The sequence below is a fragment of the Sus scrofa genome, chromosome 5, assembly GCF_000003025.6.
Source record: "Sus scrofa isolate TJ Tabasco breed Duroc chromosome 5, Sscrofa11.1, whole genome shotgun sequence".
NCBI classification, from domain to species: domain Eukaryota; kingdom Metazoa; phylum Chordata; class Mammalia; order Artiodactyla; family Suidae; genus Sus; species Sus scrofa.
The window spans coordinates 39,630,435-39,651,143 of NC_010447.5; the positions used below are offsets into that span (position 1 = coordinate 39,630,435).

At 35.6% G+C, this 20,709-nt stretch overlaps 1 protein-coding gene across 8 annotated transcripts in view; it reads right to left on the reverse strand.

Annotated features, from left to right (window-relative positions):
• Positions 1 to 20,709, reverse strand: part of OSBPL8 (oxysterol binding protein like 8) — a 176,520-nt gene that overhangs the window by 62,299 nt on the left and 93,512 nt on the right. Inside the window, exon 1 of one of the 8 annotated variants that reach the window (XM_013988327.2) lies at positions 3,034 to 4,267. The exons of the other annotated variants lie outside the window; for them this stretch is intronic. Within the exon in view, the coding sequence (XP_013843781.1) occupies positions 3,034 to 3,178 (145 nt within the window). The 5' untranslated portion in view covers positions 3,179 to 4,267. Of the gene's footprint in view, positions 1 to 3,033; positions 4,268 to 20,709 lie in introns of those variants that run through there. 8 annotated transcript variants of the gene reach the window in all.

Here is a 20,709-nt window from a genome sequence, read left to right on the forward strand (position 1 = left end):
GAAGTTCTCAGGGCTAGAGACCGAACCCACGCCACAGCAGTGACCTGAGCCACAGCAGTGACACCAGATCCTTAACCTGCTGAGCCACCAGGGAACTCCAATTTTTATAAGAATTCCTGGAGTTCCCATCGTGGCGCAGTGGTTAACGAATCCCACTAGGAACCATGAGGTTGCGGGTTCAATCCCTGCCCTTGCTCAGTGGGTTAACCATCCGGCGTTGCCGTGAGCTGTGGTGTAGGTTGCAGACGCTGCTCGGATCCTGCATTGCTGTGGCTCTGGCGTAGGCTGGAAGGAGCTCTGATTCGACTCCTAGCCTGGGAACCTCCATATGCCATGAGAGTGGCCCAAGAAATGGAAAAAAAAAAAAAAAAAAAAAAAAAAAAAAAGAATTCCTGATGTTTCCCCAGAAATTGGTTCTTTATAGTTATATTCATTACACATATCTCTCCATTATATGTTTTGTCTTTTAGTTCTCTGCACTATCTCGTTAAATGAACAGCTCTTAACTTTAATGTTGTCAAATTCAGCAATTTCATTCTTTTAACAGTTAGTGCTTCTTAGTCTTAAGAAAGTCTTCCCTAAATCTGCAGTTATGAGGATATTTTCTAATAATGTAGTAGTACAGAGAGTTTATGTTCTACTAATTCAATGGACTATTATTCTTGAATAAATTAGCACTCTGTCCTCAACTTCTAATTTGTTAAGAGAATATAAGTGCTATCATTATTGATAAATTGTAACCTTTTTATATACTTCAGTGAAATGTGTTCCATTAATGCTTAGATATAATAAAGCAAGTTTTATGCTGCTTCAGTATTCTTAAAATGAGAACATATAACATATCTACAAATGTAGATTTATTTACAAAATATAGAATTGTCACATTAAATATATTGAACATAGCCAAGAATCAAGAAATTGTATAAGAAAAAAACCTCTGAGAAGTAAAAATAGACTAAAAAGATCTATCTATGTACTAAAGCTCATACAGAGTGTCTATAAATTTCTTTACCAAAGTTTACTTATTCCAATTATTAGGTACATGGACAGAGGGTACCAATTCTATTTTATAACTCATCATAAAGAAGAAGGCCATACCAATATATTCGCAAGGTAGAAGTAACAAAAAGAAAAAAAAGATTTTCCTAAGGAAAACTAAATTGAAAGAAGGGTTGTGCTCAAACTAGTAAAACAAAGTTATCTTTAAATATCACTAATGTAGAACCTCTCTTCTAATGATGTCTGATAAAAACAATGAAATGTCCCAGAAAAAAATCATAGTTTTTATTTTAACTTAAAAAAATACATAAAAAGCCACTTCTTTGAAGTATCTAATTCTACCCTACTTCTTAGCTGACAAAACAAAACATTTTAAAGAGCTTTTGATCATAGTTGGTTGCAACACAACTGCTGGCTGTATTAAGGAGAATATGGAAGCATCACTACAAGTATGATTTCCTCTATTTCAAGAACTAAAAAACAAAGCCAATCATTTACTTTTCCATTCAAACAAATCTATTTAGAATGACCTTCAGTATATTCTTTGACAGGATAAACTGACAACTCTGTCTTCAATTACCTAATTAAGTAAATATCAAACTTCCAAAAAGTAAAGTTTTCTATTGTTTAGTAAGGTCACCTGATTATTTATATTAAGTAAACTCATGGCATGAAGGTCAGCAAACATGTGCTAGCAGACTTGCTAGCTTAAAAAAAGAAAATCAAGGAAACAAAGACAAATACAGAAATGGAATTAAGTCACATTGTAAAAGCAAGTAAATATTTAACAACATTAAAACATTTCTATGTATTGTATTTTCAGAGCCACTTCTGAACAAAGACAAATTTACACCATTTTGAGAACATTAAGAAAGAAGCATGACAGTAACCATGCTACACTAAGAAGACTAAATACAGATTATGAATGCTGTTTAAAGCTAATGCTACTTAGGCAACAATTCAGGTCTATGGTTTCCAATTCTTTTTGGAAACACTGTAAGAAAAGAAAATGAAACCAGTAAATTTATAATAATTGTCCAGGTAACATTTTCTATAAGTTGTTTCACCACCTCAAAAGAATGTATTACCTATCAACATGAATATTCACAAAAAGCCAAAAAAAGGGTAAGTATGAAAATAGAAAATATAATTCAAATATCATAAAATATGTTTCAGAAAAATATATAAAAATTAAAACAAGTTATCAGTTTCAGTCAATATTTGCCATGAGTATTAAAAGAATACTTTATTTTAAAAGAAAAAATAACCTTAAGAGTAGATATAGTTATATACCAGTTTAACATTTTGAAAAGAAAACAAAGATTGTTTATATTTTAAAATATATATCCAAATATTTGCTACAATAAGTCTTTTTCAAATGGTAAAAGATCAGTTTACATCTCACTGACCAACTGTTTCATGTATATATCATAGCTGTCGAATGCTTAATTTCATTTAATAAATATTACTCTAAAAAATAACATATTTTTAAAGCAAAATCTTATCATATACAAACACATCTAACAACAAGAAGTAAGGCATTTCAAAAATTTTATTTAGGTAGAAAACTTCACTTTAGTCAGGACCTAAACTATTAAAGTTTAAACTAAACATCACACAGTTACTATTTTGCAGAAAATAGCAAAAAAAAATCAATATTAAATATGTGCGTTTCATTTGCAAAATGCTCACAGCAATTGGTATATTAATAGAATTTTATCTCAAGTCCAGAAAAGGCTTTAATTTTATCAAAGGGTTATAGTATTTATTCCTATAAATAAAGCAAGAATTTATGCTATATAAGCACTCAAGATTCATATTTTACTGAATCATTAGTTCTCAAGTTCAAGCTTAAGAGACTGTAAAAGAAAATATGGAAAAGCCAAGCCATATAGCAGCAATTTTCAGACCTAATCTTTCACTATAGAATTGTTTTGTTAAACGAAAACAATTTAAGACGTTAAAACGTATAGTTCATTTTAATGAAAAGTCTATAACAAATTAAGAAAAGAATGCAAGATTAAACACACAAACCTGGCAACGAAGGAGAAAGTTCATTGTATCCTCCAAATGAAGCATTCCGGACAAGCTTTCGGCCATCAATTCGTGGAGGAAATAAAACAGGCGAAACCACAGTACAGGAAGAAAATCTACGTTGTTGTGAGCTCTCTTCTTTCATGGCTTAGAAGGTCTATTTAATGTATATGCTCACCCAGAAGGCTAATTAGACCAGTATGGCAATGACAGGCTTTTCTCTCACACCCCAGTGTAGCAAAACCCACCAGCACAAACAAAGGACACACACATTTAACAGCAAAGGAGGACCATAGACTGTCAAATCAGCAATAAACAGATAGAGAATGAGACTGACAGAAAAGACATTAAGGCATGCTGCTGGGTTTTTAAAAAATGAACCAATAAACAAAAAAGGCTATTTGACTCTTTTACCTTTTTATCAAACCAGTAATGCCCTGCACTTATTTGCTGCTTTAGGAAAACAAAGCAAGATCAATACTTAAGAGATTCAGGATGAAGTAATACAGTTTCTCTTCTTTTCTCAAAAAATGCAACCCTCTTCTCTCATTCATTACGTTTTTGTAGTATCTGCCATACTTCCCATCTCTCCCGATTCATTCCCTTCCAGTTTTTTGCTTACTTTGAAAATGGATATAAACATTACAGTGTTTTCTTTCCTGAAGCGTCTAGATTTATATCTAATCTACTGCTTGCTTCAGCCATGATTACAAATTCATAAGGAAAGATATTCTTTCAAGTACAGTTCTGATGGATTCTAACAGCTAAAGCAGAGAATAAACATTTAAGTCTTACCTCTAGTAAAGATATATGCATCAAGACCGTGTTAATGCAAACCAATCAACAGAGATGATTAAAAGGATACCAATAATAATGCTGTATACTACAGTATAGGGTTCTTTGAAACGGCTGCTAGAGTTCCTCTTCATTACATTTAAACTTTTCCAAATATGTAATCTGCCAACAAGTATTTCCTACTTAAAACTCTCTTTCTAAAAAATGTAACTTTATTATCCCAGTAACAAATGGACATATTTTTCTTTTCTAGGTTAAAACTAAGTGACTATATATGATCCTGCATCATTAAATCTAACAGGAAATCACCTACAGCCAAAATGATACTCTATCATCTCTTTGTACCTAATTTTTAAAATTCCAAAGAATCCTTTCCTAGCTATAGGTCAATTACTTTCCTTATATATTGTAGACTAAATTTTTTTTTTTTTTTTTTTTTTTTTTTGCTTTTTAGGGCTGTACCTTTGGCATTTAGAAGTTCCCAGGCTAGTGGTCAAATCAGAGCTGCAGCTGCTGGCCTACACCAAGGCCATAGAACACCAGACCCAAGCCGTGTCTGCAACCTATACCACAGCTCAAGGCAACACTGGATCCTTAACCCAGGGATCAAACCCACATCCTTATGGACACTAGTTGGGTTGGTAACCCACTGAGCCACAATGGGAACTGCCTAGACTGATGTTTCTGATCACAGTTCTTTCAGTTGGGAAATATACTTCTTTAGCTAGACAACAATCAATTCAATTATAACTGATTCATTCAATGGTTCATTTTTACAGGCATCTTACTATAAGATTCCAGTTTCCTTCCTCATTATGTATACATTTCAAGCTGGTTCTCCACCCATGTACAACTGCATCCCATGTAATCTCAGACTGTTTCTCTAGTCAAGAAAAGACGCTTAAAAATAAACAAACTCAATTTTATATACCTAACATATTCTTTCTCTGGCAAAGGCATTTCAAAATCAATTAGCAGTAAAAATAGTTTATGGTTGATACCCACAACTATAGCAGGTTTTGTGTTTTTGTTTGGGGTTTTTTTCCCACTTTTTTCCATATCACGACATGTAAATTATTTGATATAGGCAACAGGGAAATAATTACAATTAATTCATGCAATGGTGCTTGCCTCTCAAAGCATAAAGAATATAATATTACAAAAAGCATTTACAGTATAATGGTTAAAAAGAATTTGAAATTAAAAATGCTTGGATTGGAGTTCCCATCATGGCACAGTGGAAACGAATCTGACTCGGAACCATGAGGTTGCAGGTTCGATCCCTGGCCTCGCTCAGTGGGTTAAGGATCCCTCGTTGCTGTGAGCTGCGGTGTAGGTTGCTTGGGTTCAAATCCTAGTTCTATCCTAGTTGGATGCATTTGAGCAATTAAGCTTAATTTCTCTGTTTCCTCATCTATAAAATGCTAATAATACTACTTATATTACAGGATTGTTATAAGGACCAAATTGGGTAATACATGCAAAATCAAGAAAGGTTTCAGGTTAAAATGGTAGAATGAAGATGCTGACCTAATGTATTCCCTCCTAAAACTCAACAGAAATTACAGGAAAGGGGTATTTTTAAAAAAACTTAAACAAGTATGGGTATGTATCCCACAAGTATGTATTCCAGGAGAGGATACATCAACAACAGAAATCTGACACTGTAAAGCACGAAATGAACTTGTACTCACTGTCTCTGAAGATCAAGAAAGCAGAATCACAAACTGGCAGTAGTAGAAACTGAGAGCCAATTTTCAATCAAGTTGTTTGTTTTCTTATTGCTGAGTTTTAAGAATTCTTTGTAGGAAGTTACCGCTGTGGCTCTGTGGATTATGAACCTGACTAGTATCCATGAGGGTGCAGGTTCAATCCCTGGCCTTGATCAGTGGATTAAAGCCCTGGCATTGCTGTGACCTGTGGTGTAGGTTACAGACACAGCTCAGATCTGTGGCTGTGGTGTATGGCCGGCAGCTGCAACTCTGATTCAACCCCTACCTCAGGAAAAAAATTATTTGTATAGCTTGGATAAGTCCTTACTAGGTGTGTCTTTTGCAAATATTTTTTCCTGTCTAAAGAATGAGCTCACAAGCTCATTCTCTTGTCACTTCCACAGAGAAAAGTTTTTAATCTAAGTGTTCTAATTTCTACCTATTTCTGGTAGAACATGGTGAACTAAAAGGTAGAAAATAACTTTCCTGACCATATTACTGCCAGGTGTTTAATACCTAAACTGCAAGCTATGATGAATCCTATGTTTCCCAGGACTCACTTGCCCAATGCTTTCCATAGAAGAGATTCCTGTTAAACTCTCAAAGAAATTAAAGCCAAACTACAACCCAGAGAATGTGTTCAGCTTATCTTCTTCTAGGAAGTGTTACCAAATGGTGATAATACTATCCTTTATTTGCCCAACGAGGTTTGTGTTTACTACCCAGTCTTTCAAAATAAATCCTGAATTGTTTAGATATGTATAAAAGACAGTAATGTTATCTGAAGGGAAAATAAAAGCAAAAAAAAATCACAGAAAGATGAGGATTACTAGTTATCTAGAGCATGTAGAGGAAAAAATGGGGAAGAGATTGGAATTCATAGAGACTGTGTACCCATATTTACACAAACTTCACAAAACTTCAATAAGATTCTTTATGTCAAAGATTTAAAAATACTTGGTAAACTCAAAATACTTCATGAAAATACTTGGTAAACTAAAAAAGCATTATTTCAATTAGAACCAATGGAAACAACATTTTAAAAACTAATATTTCTGGGTCCTAGATCTAGTTTAATTATTATCTTCTTTTTTATATTACTCAATGAATTTATTAGTTATAGTTGTACAGTGATCATCACAATCTAATTTTATAGATTTCTACCCCACAACCCCAGCGCATCCCCATAATTATTATCTTCTATATGACTTGCCTAAACATCATACAATTACAAGGATAAATATAAATATATATGTATATATAATGTTTTGACTAATGGAAAGTATTTTGTAAACATAAGGAAGTAATAATAACTTACATTTTTTGAGTCTATAATCGAATTCAAAGAAAATCATTCTATTACAGTGATCTTAAGACAGGATATAATGAACTGCTGGACATTAACTTTACAAGGGAAATACAAATATATTTCTTTAACAACAACAACAAACTTTAAAAAAACAAATGTTTAAAAGCAACTTCTGGGAGTTCCCATTGTGGCTCAGCTGGTTACAAACCCAACTATTATCCATGAAGATGTGGGTTCCATCCCTGGCCTCACTCAGTGGGTTAGAGATCCAGTGTTGCCATGAGCTGTAGCATAGGCTGCAGACGCGGCTTGGATCTGGCATTACTGTGGCTGTGGCACAGGCCTGCAGCTCTGATTCAATCCCTAGCCTGGGAACTTCCATATGCTGCAGGTGTGGCCCTAAAAAAACAAACAAACAGTAAAAGCAACTGCTAATTTAAAACCAAAATCTAGATTTGTTACCCTAAAGAACCAAAGACCTGTTTTTAAAACATTTTATGTACTCTTGTGATTTCAATTTAATTTCAGGGCTACTTATATTCACTATGGGTTTTGTATTAATTTTAAAGTCAGACTAAGGATCAAACTATCTCAAAGCCAGATTTACCTCTCTGAAAAGATTTGCAGCAAAATGTACAATGGAGAAAAGATAGTCTCTTCCTTTAGCAAGTGGTGCTGGGAAAGCTGGAAAGTCACCTGTAAATCTATGAAGTTAGAACACTCCCTTACACTATACACAAAAATAAACTCAAAATGGCTTAAAGACTTAAATATTAGACATGAAATCATAAAACTCCTAGAAGAGAACACAGGCAAAATATTTTCTGACATAAATCCTGTTCTTAGATCAGTCTCTCCAGACAATAGAAATAAAAGCAAAAATAAACAAATGGGACACAACCAAACTTTTAAGCTTTTGCACAGCCAAGGAAATCATAAACAAAGCAAAAAGACAACATACACACAGGGAGAAAATATTTGTAAACAATGTGACCAACAAGGGCTCAATTTCCAAAATATACAAACAGCTCATACAACTCAATACCAAAAAACAACCCAATCAAAAAATGGTCACAATACCTAAACAGACATTTCTTCAAAGAAGACAGACAGATGGTCAATAGGCACATGAAGAGATGCTCAACACTGCCAAGTATAAGAAACATACAAATCAAAACTACAGTCAGGTACCACCTCACATCAGGCAGAATGAACATCCTCTAAAAATCCACAAATAACAGATACTGAAGAGGGTGTGGAGAAGTGAGAAACCTCCTACACTATTGGTGGGAATGTAAATTGGTGCAGCTCAATAAGGCTGTTCCACTAAGGAGAACAGAATGGAGGTTCCTTAAAAAAAACTAAAAACAGAGTTTCTATACAATCCAGCAATAGCACTCCTGGGCATACATCCAGAAAAAAACTAATTTGAAAAGATACATGCACCCCTTTATTAATAGCAGCACTATTCACAAGACATGGAAGCAACCTAAATATCCATCAACAGATGAATGGATAAAGATGTGGTATGTACACAGTGGAATACTACTCATCCATAAAGAATGAAATAATTCCATTTGCAGCAACATGGATGGACCTAGAGATGATCATACTAAGTGAAGAACGACAAATACCAACCATATTATATCGCCTAAATATGGAATCTAAAACATGACATAAATGAACTTATTGATGAAACAGAAATAGACTCACAGACAGGGAAAACAAACCTAAGGTTACCAAAGGGTAAAGGGGATTGGGGAAGGATAAATTAGGAGTTTGAGATTAGCAGGTACAAACTGTTACATATAAAACAGTAAACAACAGTTTACTACTGCATATAGCACAGGGAACTATATTCAAAATCCTGTAACAAACCATTATGTAAAAGAATATATATATAACTGAATCACTTGCTGTATACCAGAAACCAACACAACATTGTAAATCAATTACACTTCAAAAACAAAACAAAAAAAAAAACCTGTAGCGTAATCTCTTAATCACATTTACTGTGCCATGCTGGCTAGATTCAACCACTGTAAAATGTACACAAAGCTGAATATCTGGGTTAATATTTGAATTTACCATCTCATTTTACACTACATTATCTTTGTATGAAAATTAAAAAAATTTACAAAAAAATAATGTTGTAAGATCATCAAAATAGTTTCAAAGGTCATGCGAAACATTTGTGTTAGAAATAGATTTTGACCTATGGATAAACACACTCATTTAAAAGTGCTTTCAAAATTCAAGTCACCACTCATTGGTAAGTTGAAAATCAATTTAGTGGTTCACAAATAGCATTTTAAAAAATGAAATAGATTACTCCAGGATAGGAAATATTAGAGTGCATCATACTCTGCATTGTTTCATCAATCATTTGTTTTAGACTTTTTATATAACCCACCCCATACACACATTACGTTTTAGGTAAAATGTATTTCTTACATGCATTACGGTCAAAACTGGAAACTGGAAAACACTGACATAAATGATATTATTCCTTTTGAAATTCCCCTAACACAAAAAAGAACTAATATCTCCTCTTTGCCTCTGAAGAGACCAACTACATCTATTATGTTTGGTCTACGGGTTCTTTCCATATTTAAAATGGCATACATTTGCAGAGCAACAAAACCCATGAAAGTCCGTAATAAAAAGATTCTCTAGATGTTCCTGCTATAGGCCCAAAGAAAATGCCCAGCTTCAATTTCTCCTGCTATAGAACCAAAAGATTAGGACTGGAGAAGGTATCTCACTGTAATATTAGAACTCTATTGAGTTCTCTGGACAAATTTGAGATCATCTTTATTTAAAAAGCAGAAGAATAGCAAGCAGAGGCGATACTTATTTTTATTCAGGCAGCTCAGGCTTAGCGAACAAGTCCATTAATAACCTTTCTCAGGATGTATAAGTTGAGATGGGTGATAGAAAATATTGCTTTAAAATAGAAAACAACAATAAAGCTCTCGGTCATTATGTCAAAGTAATTTCTTAGCTGTAATTAGTAAAATTTTACTGATGATTATACAAGGCAATCTTATTATCTTATATTTCCTCATAAAATAACTCCACAGATTCTTAGCATTAAATATGTTCTCAACATAAAAGCACATGTAAATGCACATACAAAATTAAAAGGATAGCTTAAGATAATTTTAGGCTAAATAGCATTCTTGTCTATATATCCATTTTCACTGGAGTAAGTGTAAGACTTTCCTTTGGATGAAAAAGTTCTTTATAATTATATATGTATATTATATAATTGTTCATTCAGTAAAAATTTAATGAGCACCTACTTTGTGTTAGGAACTATGTTAAGCACAACAGAATTATGAACATAACAGTCCCTAATTTCTGCTCTTACTGAGCTTTCAACATGTGTGAGTACATGTTCATTAAAAGTTGACTAAAACTCAAGAGTCTATTCCCACAAAGTAAATGTTAAATGAGGTGCTTAGGTTTCTTTCTAAGACTGTTCACAAGAATTGATTTAACTGAAAATGTATGAAGAGTACTTGTGAATGTAACCATCATAATACTACCTAATAACTATATAGCGATTGTTTTCAAAAGTGTTTTCACATATGTTCTCAATAGACGCAAAGAACAACGGTAAGAAACATAAAAGGAGTATTATTCTGTTTATAGGTAATCTGAGACACAAAGGCTCAACATTACATAGTAAACAAGCAGCAGAGCCAGGATTAGAATCCAGTCATGTGGAGTAGAATTAACTTCTCCCACCTCCATAATTCTGCTTTCCCTAAGCCTGCAAAAACAAATGCCAGCATCAAGCAGTTTTGTGGTAAAGTGAGACTCAAAGACTGAGGATTAAAAAAGTTCATTCCTTGGAGTTCCCGTTGTGGCTAGGTGGTTAACGAATCCAACTAGGAACCATGAGGTTGCAAGTTCGATCCCTGGCCTTGCTCAGTGGGTTAAGGATCTGGTGTTGCCGTGAGCTGTGGTGTAGGTCGCAGACTCGGCTCAGATCCCCCGTTGCTGTGGCTGTGGCACAGGCCGGCGGCTACAGCTCTAATTTGACCCCTAGCCTGGGAACCTCTCCATATGCCGCGGGAGTGGCCCAAGAAATGGCAAAAAGACAAAAAATGAAAATAAAATAAAAATAAAAAAGTTCATCCCAGGCAACAAAAGGTCTATGGTGAGAAGGAAGAAAATGAGAAAAATCTTAATGATAGTGAAAAAAGAAAGAGGCAGCTACAGGACAAAAAACACTCAACTGGCTCACTCTTTACATAAAAGGACATTCTGTAAATCACAGAGTCAATTCAAAACTTTTTAAAAAGTCCATGTTTCAAAAATTCTTCCACTGGAAAGCTGTGCAAAATCCATGTTATAAGAAAGCTAACTCTCTGCTATCTTATAACTGAGTTCTTGAAATGTAACAGATAAAGAAAATGCCCCCCCCCTCCTGACTCCTGCTGTTCCCATTTAAAACTGTTAGTGTTCCATAAGTAACTAGTCTTTCAGACCTTCTCTCCAAGCGTAGGCACCAAGTTACAGTCAACATTGCTTGCTCTAGGATGGCAAGAATGGATACTGAGTTCTCCATTCCCTCTCCTAGCTGATGTCTAAATACTGGTGCCAAAGCTCACATCTTACTTACCCACAACCATTTGATCCAACTCTATCCAAGCTTTGGAGTTGGCCATAAACTGTAGGTTGCCACAGTTCAGAAATTTCCTAATGATGGGCCCAACAAGGTCCTAAAGAAGCTTTTTTGATTCCACAGTTGTAATCACATCTCTAACTAACCTCATGGTCTATTACTCCATCTAAAATACAAAGATTTTCCTTATCTTTTACCCTACACCCACGATCTCCTGACATAGGTAAATCACTTAAGTCTATGGTTCCTAGATTTTGAATTTTGGGAACAGTAAAATTTTTCTCCCAAACTGTAGCACTGTTATCAGAGTTTTCATCTTGTTAAGTTTTGTTTTGTTTTGTTTTGTTTTCTTTTGCTTTTTGGGGCCGAATGCTCGGCACATGGAAGTTCCCAGGCTAGGGGTTGAATTGGAGCCACAGCTTCCAGCCTACACCACAGCCACAGCAACACGGGATCCAAGCTGTGTCTGCAACCTACTGTGTCTACACCACAGCTCACAGCAACGCCAGATCCCCAACCCACTGAGTAAGGCCACGGATCAAACGTGCATCCTCATGGATACTAGTCATATTCGTTTCCACTGTGCCACAATGGGAACTTCTATAACACATTTTTTTTTTTTAGTAATTTTTTTTATTTTCCCACTGTACAGCAAGGGGGTCAGGTTATCCTTACATGTATACATTACATTTTTTCCCCCACCCTTTCTTCTGTTGCAACATAAGTATCTAGACAAAGTTCTCAATGCTATTCAGCAGGATCTCCTTGTAAATCTATTCTAAGTTGTGTCTGATAAGCCCAAGCTCCCAATCCCTCCCACTCCCTCCCCCTCCCATCAGGCAGCCACAAGTCTCTTCTCCAAGTCCATGATTTTCTTTTCTGAGGAGATGTTCATTTGTGCTGGATATTAGATTCCAGTTATAAGTGATATCATATGGTATTTGTCTTTGTCTTTCTGGCTCATTTCACTCAGGATGAGATTCTCTAGTTCCATCCATGTTGCTGCAAATGGCATTATGTCATTCTTTTTTATGGCTGAGTAGTATTCTATTGTGTATATATACCACCTCTTCCGAATCCAATCATCTGTCGATGGACATTTGGGTTGTTTCCATGTCCTGGCTATTGTGAATAGTGCTGCAATGAACATGCGGGTGCATGTGTCTCTTTTAAGTAGAGTTTTGTCCGGATAGATGCCCAAGAGTGGGATTGTGGGGTCATATGGAAGTTCTATGTATAGATTTCTAAGGTATCTCCAAACTGTTCTCCATAGTGGCTGTACCAGTTTACATTCCCACCAACAGTGCAGGAGGGTTCCCTTTTCTCCACAGCCCCTCCAGCACTTGTTATTTGTGGATTTATTAATGATGGCCATTCTGACTGGTGTGAGGTGGTATCTCATGGTAGTTTTGATTTGCATTTCTCTTATAATCAGCGATGTTGAGCATTTTTTCATGTGTTTGTTGGCCATCTGTATATCTTCTTTGGAGAAATGTCTATTCAGGTCTTTTGCCCATTTTTCCATTGATTAGTTTTTTTTGCTGTTGGGTTGTATAAGTTGTTTATATATTCTAGAGATTAAGCCCTTGTCCGCTGCATCATTTGAAACTGTTTTCTCCCATTCTGTAAGTTGTCTTTTTGTTTTCTTTTGGGTTTCCTTTGCTGTGCAAAAGCTTTTCAGTTTGATGAGGTCCCATGGGTTTATTTTTGCTCTAATTTCTATTGCTTTGGGAGACTGACCTGAGAAAATATTCATGATGTTGATGTCAGAGAGTGTTTTGCCTATGTTTTCTTCTAGGAGTTTGATGGTGTCCTGTCGTATATTTAAGTCTTTCAGCCATTTGGAGTTTATTTTTGTGCATGGTGTGAGGGTGTGTTCTAGTTTCATTGCTTTGCATGCAGCTGTCCAGGTTTCCCAGCAATGCTTGCTGAATAGACTTTCTTTTTCCCATTTTATGTTCTTGCCTCCCTTGTCAAAGATTAATTGACCATAGGTGTCAGGTATAACACATATATTTTTAAACCTGTAATTCATAATCTTCATCAATTCATAAAAGGATATTAAATATCATACAGCAGGAAGACTATAATCTCATAATAACGGACTCCTTTATATTGAATGAATTTCACTTAGTGAAAACTCATAATAGTGTATTTATTTTTCTCCTGTAGTTAAGAGAACTAGGAAAACACCACAGGCACCAGCACCAGTCCACAGACTATACAATCAGGACCAAGATAGGCAAATGCACCACAGTCTTCCTCTGTGGGCATATTTCCCAATATTTTTTAAGTAAGTGGTGCCCTGAAATAAAGTATTAAAACAATGGAATTATTTTTTCCCCTAAATGTTTGGTAGATCTATCTGGGATTCATGTTGTCTTTGTAAAGGCAATCTATATTACTAATTAGATTACAAAAATCACTAGAATTTTCTGTTAGTCAATTCTGAAAAGTAGTATCTTTCCAGAAATTTGTTTACTTTGCCTAATTTTTTAAGCTTGTTGGCTTAAAGTTTTTTATACTCTCTTTCAAACATTTTATGTTTTTAGTTGTTGTTGGAGGCATGAATATGCCACTGACAAAGAATGGAAAGAAAAGGCTGGTGCCATAGAGTGGCTGTAGAGGTCAGTCTATACAGTCTTGTGACTCTCTCATGACCCTTGAGGCAAAATGAATGAGAACAACATCAAAGAATGGCATCTTGAAAACAAGACTGCTGAAGCACTGATGTTGCTGATGGAAAACCATCAGCTCTGACATTCTCAGGACTGGAGCCTTGGGGGATTTATGGGAGAGGCCATTGATGGCTTGAAGCAAACAACAAATTACACATATTACGGCCTGGTTGGGCTAAAACATTTATGACTACTTTATGTGCTTAGGAATGCCTGTCCTAGCACATCTTGCTTCCAATCTGTTTGAAGTAAAATACCAATGTATCCCCTGCACATACAAGGAAGTAGAAAATAGTAAAATAAAAACTGAGTTGGCTCAGAGGGTTGCTATTGCCTCTTGAAGGCAGTAGCCCCCTGACCCCCACTCTATTTCTGCGTCTCTTTCTCCTTATTTCTGCAGCACCGCTGCCTTCGGGACCTGGGTTGACAAGAAGGCCTTGTCAAGCTGTGTCCCCTTTTCGTTCTTAATGAGTTTTATTCCTTTTTGCCCCTTAATATTGTCAAAGGTTGATAACTTTATTAGTGTTTTTGAACAACCCACTTTGTCTTTCCTGATACTTTCAACCATGTCTATTCTCTTACCTTTATTTCCTTCCATTTACTTTGGGTTTATCCTATTATTTTTCTGATTAATTTAAATATTTATCTAATTCATTACTTTTCAGCCTTCTTTCTTGTCAGGTATCAGCATTTTTTAGATTTCCAATTTGGCAATTACAAGGCTTCCTTAGGCAAAGGATGGCTGTCTTTCATCAGTTCTGAAAAGTTCTCAGTATTACCTATTTTAACATTGCCTTTAAACCATGACATTACATTATGCAAATTATCATTCCAAATGATACAGACTTTGGTCTGGATGGTAGGCAGTTTACGTAGAATCTCTCTGATGGTATCTTGTTACCTCATGTGTTTACTGATGTTTCCACATCCTTGTCAGAATTTGGTATTGTCAATGTTTTGGATTTTATCCATTCTAATATGTGCAAAATGGGATCTTGTTGTTTACTAATGTTTAATTATAGTTCATATGTAATTGTTTTTGACCACGCCCGAGGCACGAGGAAGTTCTCAGGCCAGGGATCAAACCCATGCCACAGCAGTGACCAGAACCACTGTAGTGATAATGCCAGATCCCTAACCTGCTGTGCCACTCCTATATGTAATTTCTTGAGGCCCTGTGTTTACTTTTTTTATTTTTATTTTTTGCTTTTTAGGGCCATACTTGCAGCATACGGAAGTTCCCAGCCTAGCAGTTGAATCAGCGCTACAGCTACTGGCCTTTCCCACAGCCACAGAAACACGGAATCTGAGCTGTGCCTGCAACCTACACCACAGCTCACAGCAACACTGGATCACCAACAGGCCAGGAATCAAACCCTCATCCTCATGGATACTAGCCAGATTTTTTTCTGCTGTGCCACAAGGAAAACTCCCAAGACCTGTGTTTAAAATACTCTCCTCTAAAGAGGATCCGTGCCTATTCTTTCAGGCATCTAAGAATACTAATAACACAAGAAGGGAGCTGCTTTTATTTTTGTGACAGAGGTAGTATAAATTCTGATCCCAAGCCTAGATAAGTATGTTTTTGTTTCTGAAGGAAGAATCCCTCACTCTTTCCTTATTCTACCTAGAGTCAGGACCAAGACAGGCAAATATACCACTGTCTTCCAATTTTTTTTTTTTTTTTAAACTAAGTGCTGCCCTGCAGAATTCCTAATTTCAGATGGAGAGATAACAATCCAATTTTCTATCAAAAATGGGCTACAGGCTTTTTCTCCTTTCTCTTGTTAAAACTCAAGCTTTAGGAATTAACAAGTGCCAGTCAGATATGCTTCAAATGCTGGTTCCAGAGCTCATAACCTCTCCAGATCTCCTCTCTCTTAGCAATTCTGCCCCTCTTACTAAGTCCCTTACTTTACTGACCACTAGTCACACTTTAAAATACATTTTAAAACACTACATCCAGCATTTTGATGTTCTTATTAGGAGGATTTTCTCTGAACATTTAGTTTGCCATGTTACTAGAAATGAAAGTATAGTTACATGTTTTCATGTTTCCTTATGTTTTCTTACTTTTGTCCCTAAACTTCACAACTACAAATTATACTCTTGAAGGCAAGGGCTGAGAATTTGGTTTGTTCTTTCTTTCTAGTACAGAACTATGAACCAAACAGGCTAAATAAAGGCCAGCTTGACAGAGCAGACCTTTGGAAAGTCCTGGAATCCCCAGGTGGTATGTGTCCCTCTGTGACAAACATCCTTCCTTCACCTGGAAAGAGATGAGTCTGCTAAACTTTCACTGTTTCATCCTTAAATAAAATTTAATATATGTTCAAAGTGATGACAACCAAAGAAATGGGAACAAAAATTTCTATGAAACTATTATTTATCTTGTCTCAGAAATTATGCCAATATTACTTGGTAATAAGTTAAATTGATATTTATCTTGTTATCTATTTATGAAAAATACAGAAAGCTTACCTCCACAAGCCTCCAATAAGGAAAGGAAAATTGTGGCAACTCTTTGACCATTCTTGCTAAGAGGGAGATCTCAACCTCTCAGACTTTTGAAATAAATGGGGGGTGTGGGGGTGGAGGAGAAATCCTACCAGAAAAGAGCTGAGAAACTAGTGCAGGTAGTTTGACAGTCCTTTCTTATTAAATAAACAGGGGGAGGGGGAAGAAATATATGAATGAGAAAAGCATATGTTAGCTTTTTTAATGTACATCTTACTGCTTTGTTAAAGAAGTAATTAAGAAGGCCTGGCAAGGATAAGACAGAATTTCTCATCTTTGTAAAGATGCTTAAAACAAAGCTGAATTATTCATTCTCACTTTCCAATAAATAATTTCAAAGTACTTCAGTTTCCCCTGCAGGAACAGTTAATGAACATAGAAATTGCAATGCTTCACAAGAGAGATTTAGAAAAATATTTTATTTTTTAATATTTTATTCTTATTTTGTTAACTTGCCAATCATTATACCCTCTTGCAATATTTAATAGGTACTTTCATAGCTCTATGAAGCAACTACCCAAAAAAAAGGATTAAAAAAATTTTAAAACAGAAAATAACCATGTCTTAAGAAATAACTTCAGAAATCTAACTTATTGAGGGCTCAAAAACGTAGAAGGAAATCAACATAACCTCTACTTTATACTATTTCTAAAGAAAACCACCTACGGCTATAAACCAAAGCACAGAATCTAGGGAAAAAAAAGATAGTGTGTGTGGGGGGTACAAATTCAAGTTTTCCTTCAGGGAAACAATTTTCATGAAATATAACATACATATGAGAGAACACACTTGCTATGTGTATATGGTCTCATGTATATTCAGAATCAATTCTAGAAATGTCTTACCAAGGAAGGAGGAATTGCTTCGGTTCATGGAGGAAACTGACTTCTAGGTCTTCTTTTGTCTACGAACCATTTAATGAAGGTACTCTGCATTAGTCATCTGAGATTATGCCAACGATGTCTAAAACTGTCCCCTAGGGAATCTGGTATAACATCCTCACAATAATAAAGTCTCTGTTAAAGAAAATCCTCCTTTAAAGTTTTTTGTAAAGTTAGAAAGTATTAGCTACAGATCCACAGTGTCATGTTTAATGCTGCCAGAGCATTCAAGGTGAAGGGGTTGGTTTCACAGGTTTAAGAGAATTTATTAAAGGATAAGAGAAATGCAATACTAAGCATAAATATTTTAATGCAAGCTTAGATAAACCAAATATGGCCTAAATTAATTATGATAAAACTGATAAAAGAGGTAAAACTCTTAATCTTAAAAGTTTTAAAATTTTATTCACTTAAAAATTAGTTTGAAATGGATTCATATAAATTTTGGCAAAGTAACATTTTACATTCTATAATTAAAAGATGGATTTTTAAAAGTAAAAGTATAAAAACAACTTTTATGACCAACGAATGAAAAGGTAGCTATGAAATAATTATTAGTAACTTATCAAGCTTTGATAACAAATTCAAACATGATCCAGAGGGAATACAGCATCTGTCTGTGAGATGAGCTATAACTTAGTCTCTAGGCTGCATTCCCATTGTGCTTACTCAAAAGTACAGGGGAAAGGGAGACAACAAGCCTAATTAATTTACAAGTCTTTTCTTTCTTGATAAACAATTGAAATATATTACATTCAAACAAAAGTCAGCATAAAACAAATTTTATCCTACTTAAGAGATCGTAATCACACTTAAAACTATTTTGAAGTAAGCTGGTACTTAGTCTCCAAACAGAGAAAACATCTGGCAAATACACAATATTTGGAATAATCTGATTCACCATCATAATCTAAACATATAACAAATAAAAGATTATCTTTTTTTTTGGTCTTTCCTAGGGCCGAAGGCTAGGGGTCTAATCAGAGCTGCAGCTGCCGGCCTATGCCAGAACCACAGTAACACGGGATCTGAGTCACGTCTGCGATGTACACCACAGCTCATGGCAACACCGGATCCTTAACTCACTGAGCAAGGCCAGGGATCGAACCTGCAACCTCATGGTTCCTAGTCGGATTCGTTAACCACTGAACCACAACAGGAACTCCATAAAAGATTATTTTGATGAGTGTGGACTTTAGTTAGGAGAGCCAGAGTATCCCTAATTCCTAAAAAAAAAAAAAAAAAAAAAAAAGGCTCCTAAAATGATGGAAGGAAACCACACTGCAAAAAATTAAAAAAAAAAAAAAAACCTTTGACAAAATCCAACACCCATTTCTGATAAAAACCCTTCAGAAAGTGGGTATAGAGGAAACCTACCTCAACACAATAAAGGCCATATATGAGAAACCCACAGCGAACATCATTCTCAATGGTGAAAAGCTGAAAGAATTCCCACTGAGATCAGGAACAAGACAAGGATGTCCACTCTTGCCGCTACTATTCAACATAGTTTTGGAATTCCTAGCCACGGCAACCAGAGAAGTAAAAGAAATAAAAGGAATCGAATTGGAAAGGAAAAAGTAAAACTATCACTACTTGCAGATGACATGATACTATACCTAGAGAATCCTAAAGACTCTACCAGAAAACTGTTAGAGCTCATCCATGAATTTGGCAAAGTCGCAGGATACAAAATTAATACACGGAAATCGACAGCATTTCTATATACTAACAATGAAAGATCAGAAAGAGAAATGAGGGAAGCAATCCCGTTTCCCATCACATCCAAAAGAATCAAATACCTAGGAGTAAACCTATCTAAAGAGACAAAAGACCTGTACTCTGAAAACTATAAGACACTGATGAAAGAAATCAAAGATGACACAAATAGATGGAAAGATATACCATGCTCATGGATTGGAAGAGTTAATATTATCAAAATGACTATACTACCTAAGGCAATTTACAGATTCAATGCAATCCCTATCAAATTACCAAGGACATTGTCACACCACTTGAACAAAATATTTTCAAGTTTGTTTGGAAGCACAAAAAAAGACCCAGAATAGCCAAAGACATCCTGGAAAAGAAAAATGGAGCTGGAGGAATCAGGTTCAGGGACTTCAGACTATACTTCAAAACCACAGTCATCAAAACCGCATGGTACTGGTACAAAGACAGAAATATAGATCAGTGGAACAGGGTAGAAAGCCCAGAATTAAACCCATTCACCTACAGCCAACTATTCTATGACAAAGGAGGCAAGAATATACAATGGAGAAAAGACAGCTTGTTTCCCAGTGCTGGGAAAACTGGACAGCCACATGTAGAAGAATGAAATTAGAACACTCCCTAACACCATACACAAAAAGAAACTCCAAATGGATTAAAGACCGAGATATAAGACCAGATACTATAAAACTCTTAGAGGGAATCATAGGCCAAACACTCTCTGACATAAATGACAGCAACATCTTCTCAGATCCACCTCTTACAGTATTGATGATAAAAACAAAAATAAACAAATGGGACCTAATCAAACTTAAAAGTTTCTGCACAGCAAAGAAAACCCTAAACAAAATAAAAAGATAACCCACAGAATGGGAGAAACTCTTTGCAGGTGAATCAACTGACAAGGGATTAATCTCCAAAATGTATAAACACCTTCTGTAGCTCCATACCAAAAAAACAAACAACCCCATCCAAAAATGGGCAGAAGATATAAACAGACAGTTCTCCAAAGAAGACATACAGATGGCCAAAAAAACCATGAAAAGATGTTCAACATCACTCATTATTAGAGAGACGCAAATCAAAACCACTCTGAGGTACCACCTTACACCAACCAGAATGGCCATCATCCGAAAGTCTACAAACAGTAAGTGCTGGAGAGGGTGTGGAGAAAAAGGAACCCTGTTCCACTGTTGGTGGGATTGTAAATTGGTGCAACTACTGTGGAAAGCAGTATGGAGATTCCTTAGAAAACTAAACATAGAACTACCATTTGACCCAGCAATCCCACTCCTGGGCATCTATCCAGAGAAAACCATGACTCCCAAAGACACATGTACTCTGATGTTCACTGCAGCACTATTTTCAATAGCCAAGACATGGAAACAACCTAAATGCCCATGGACAGAGGAGTGGA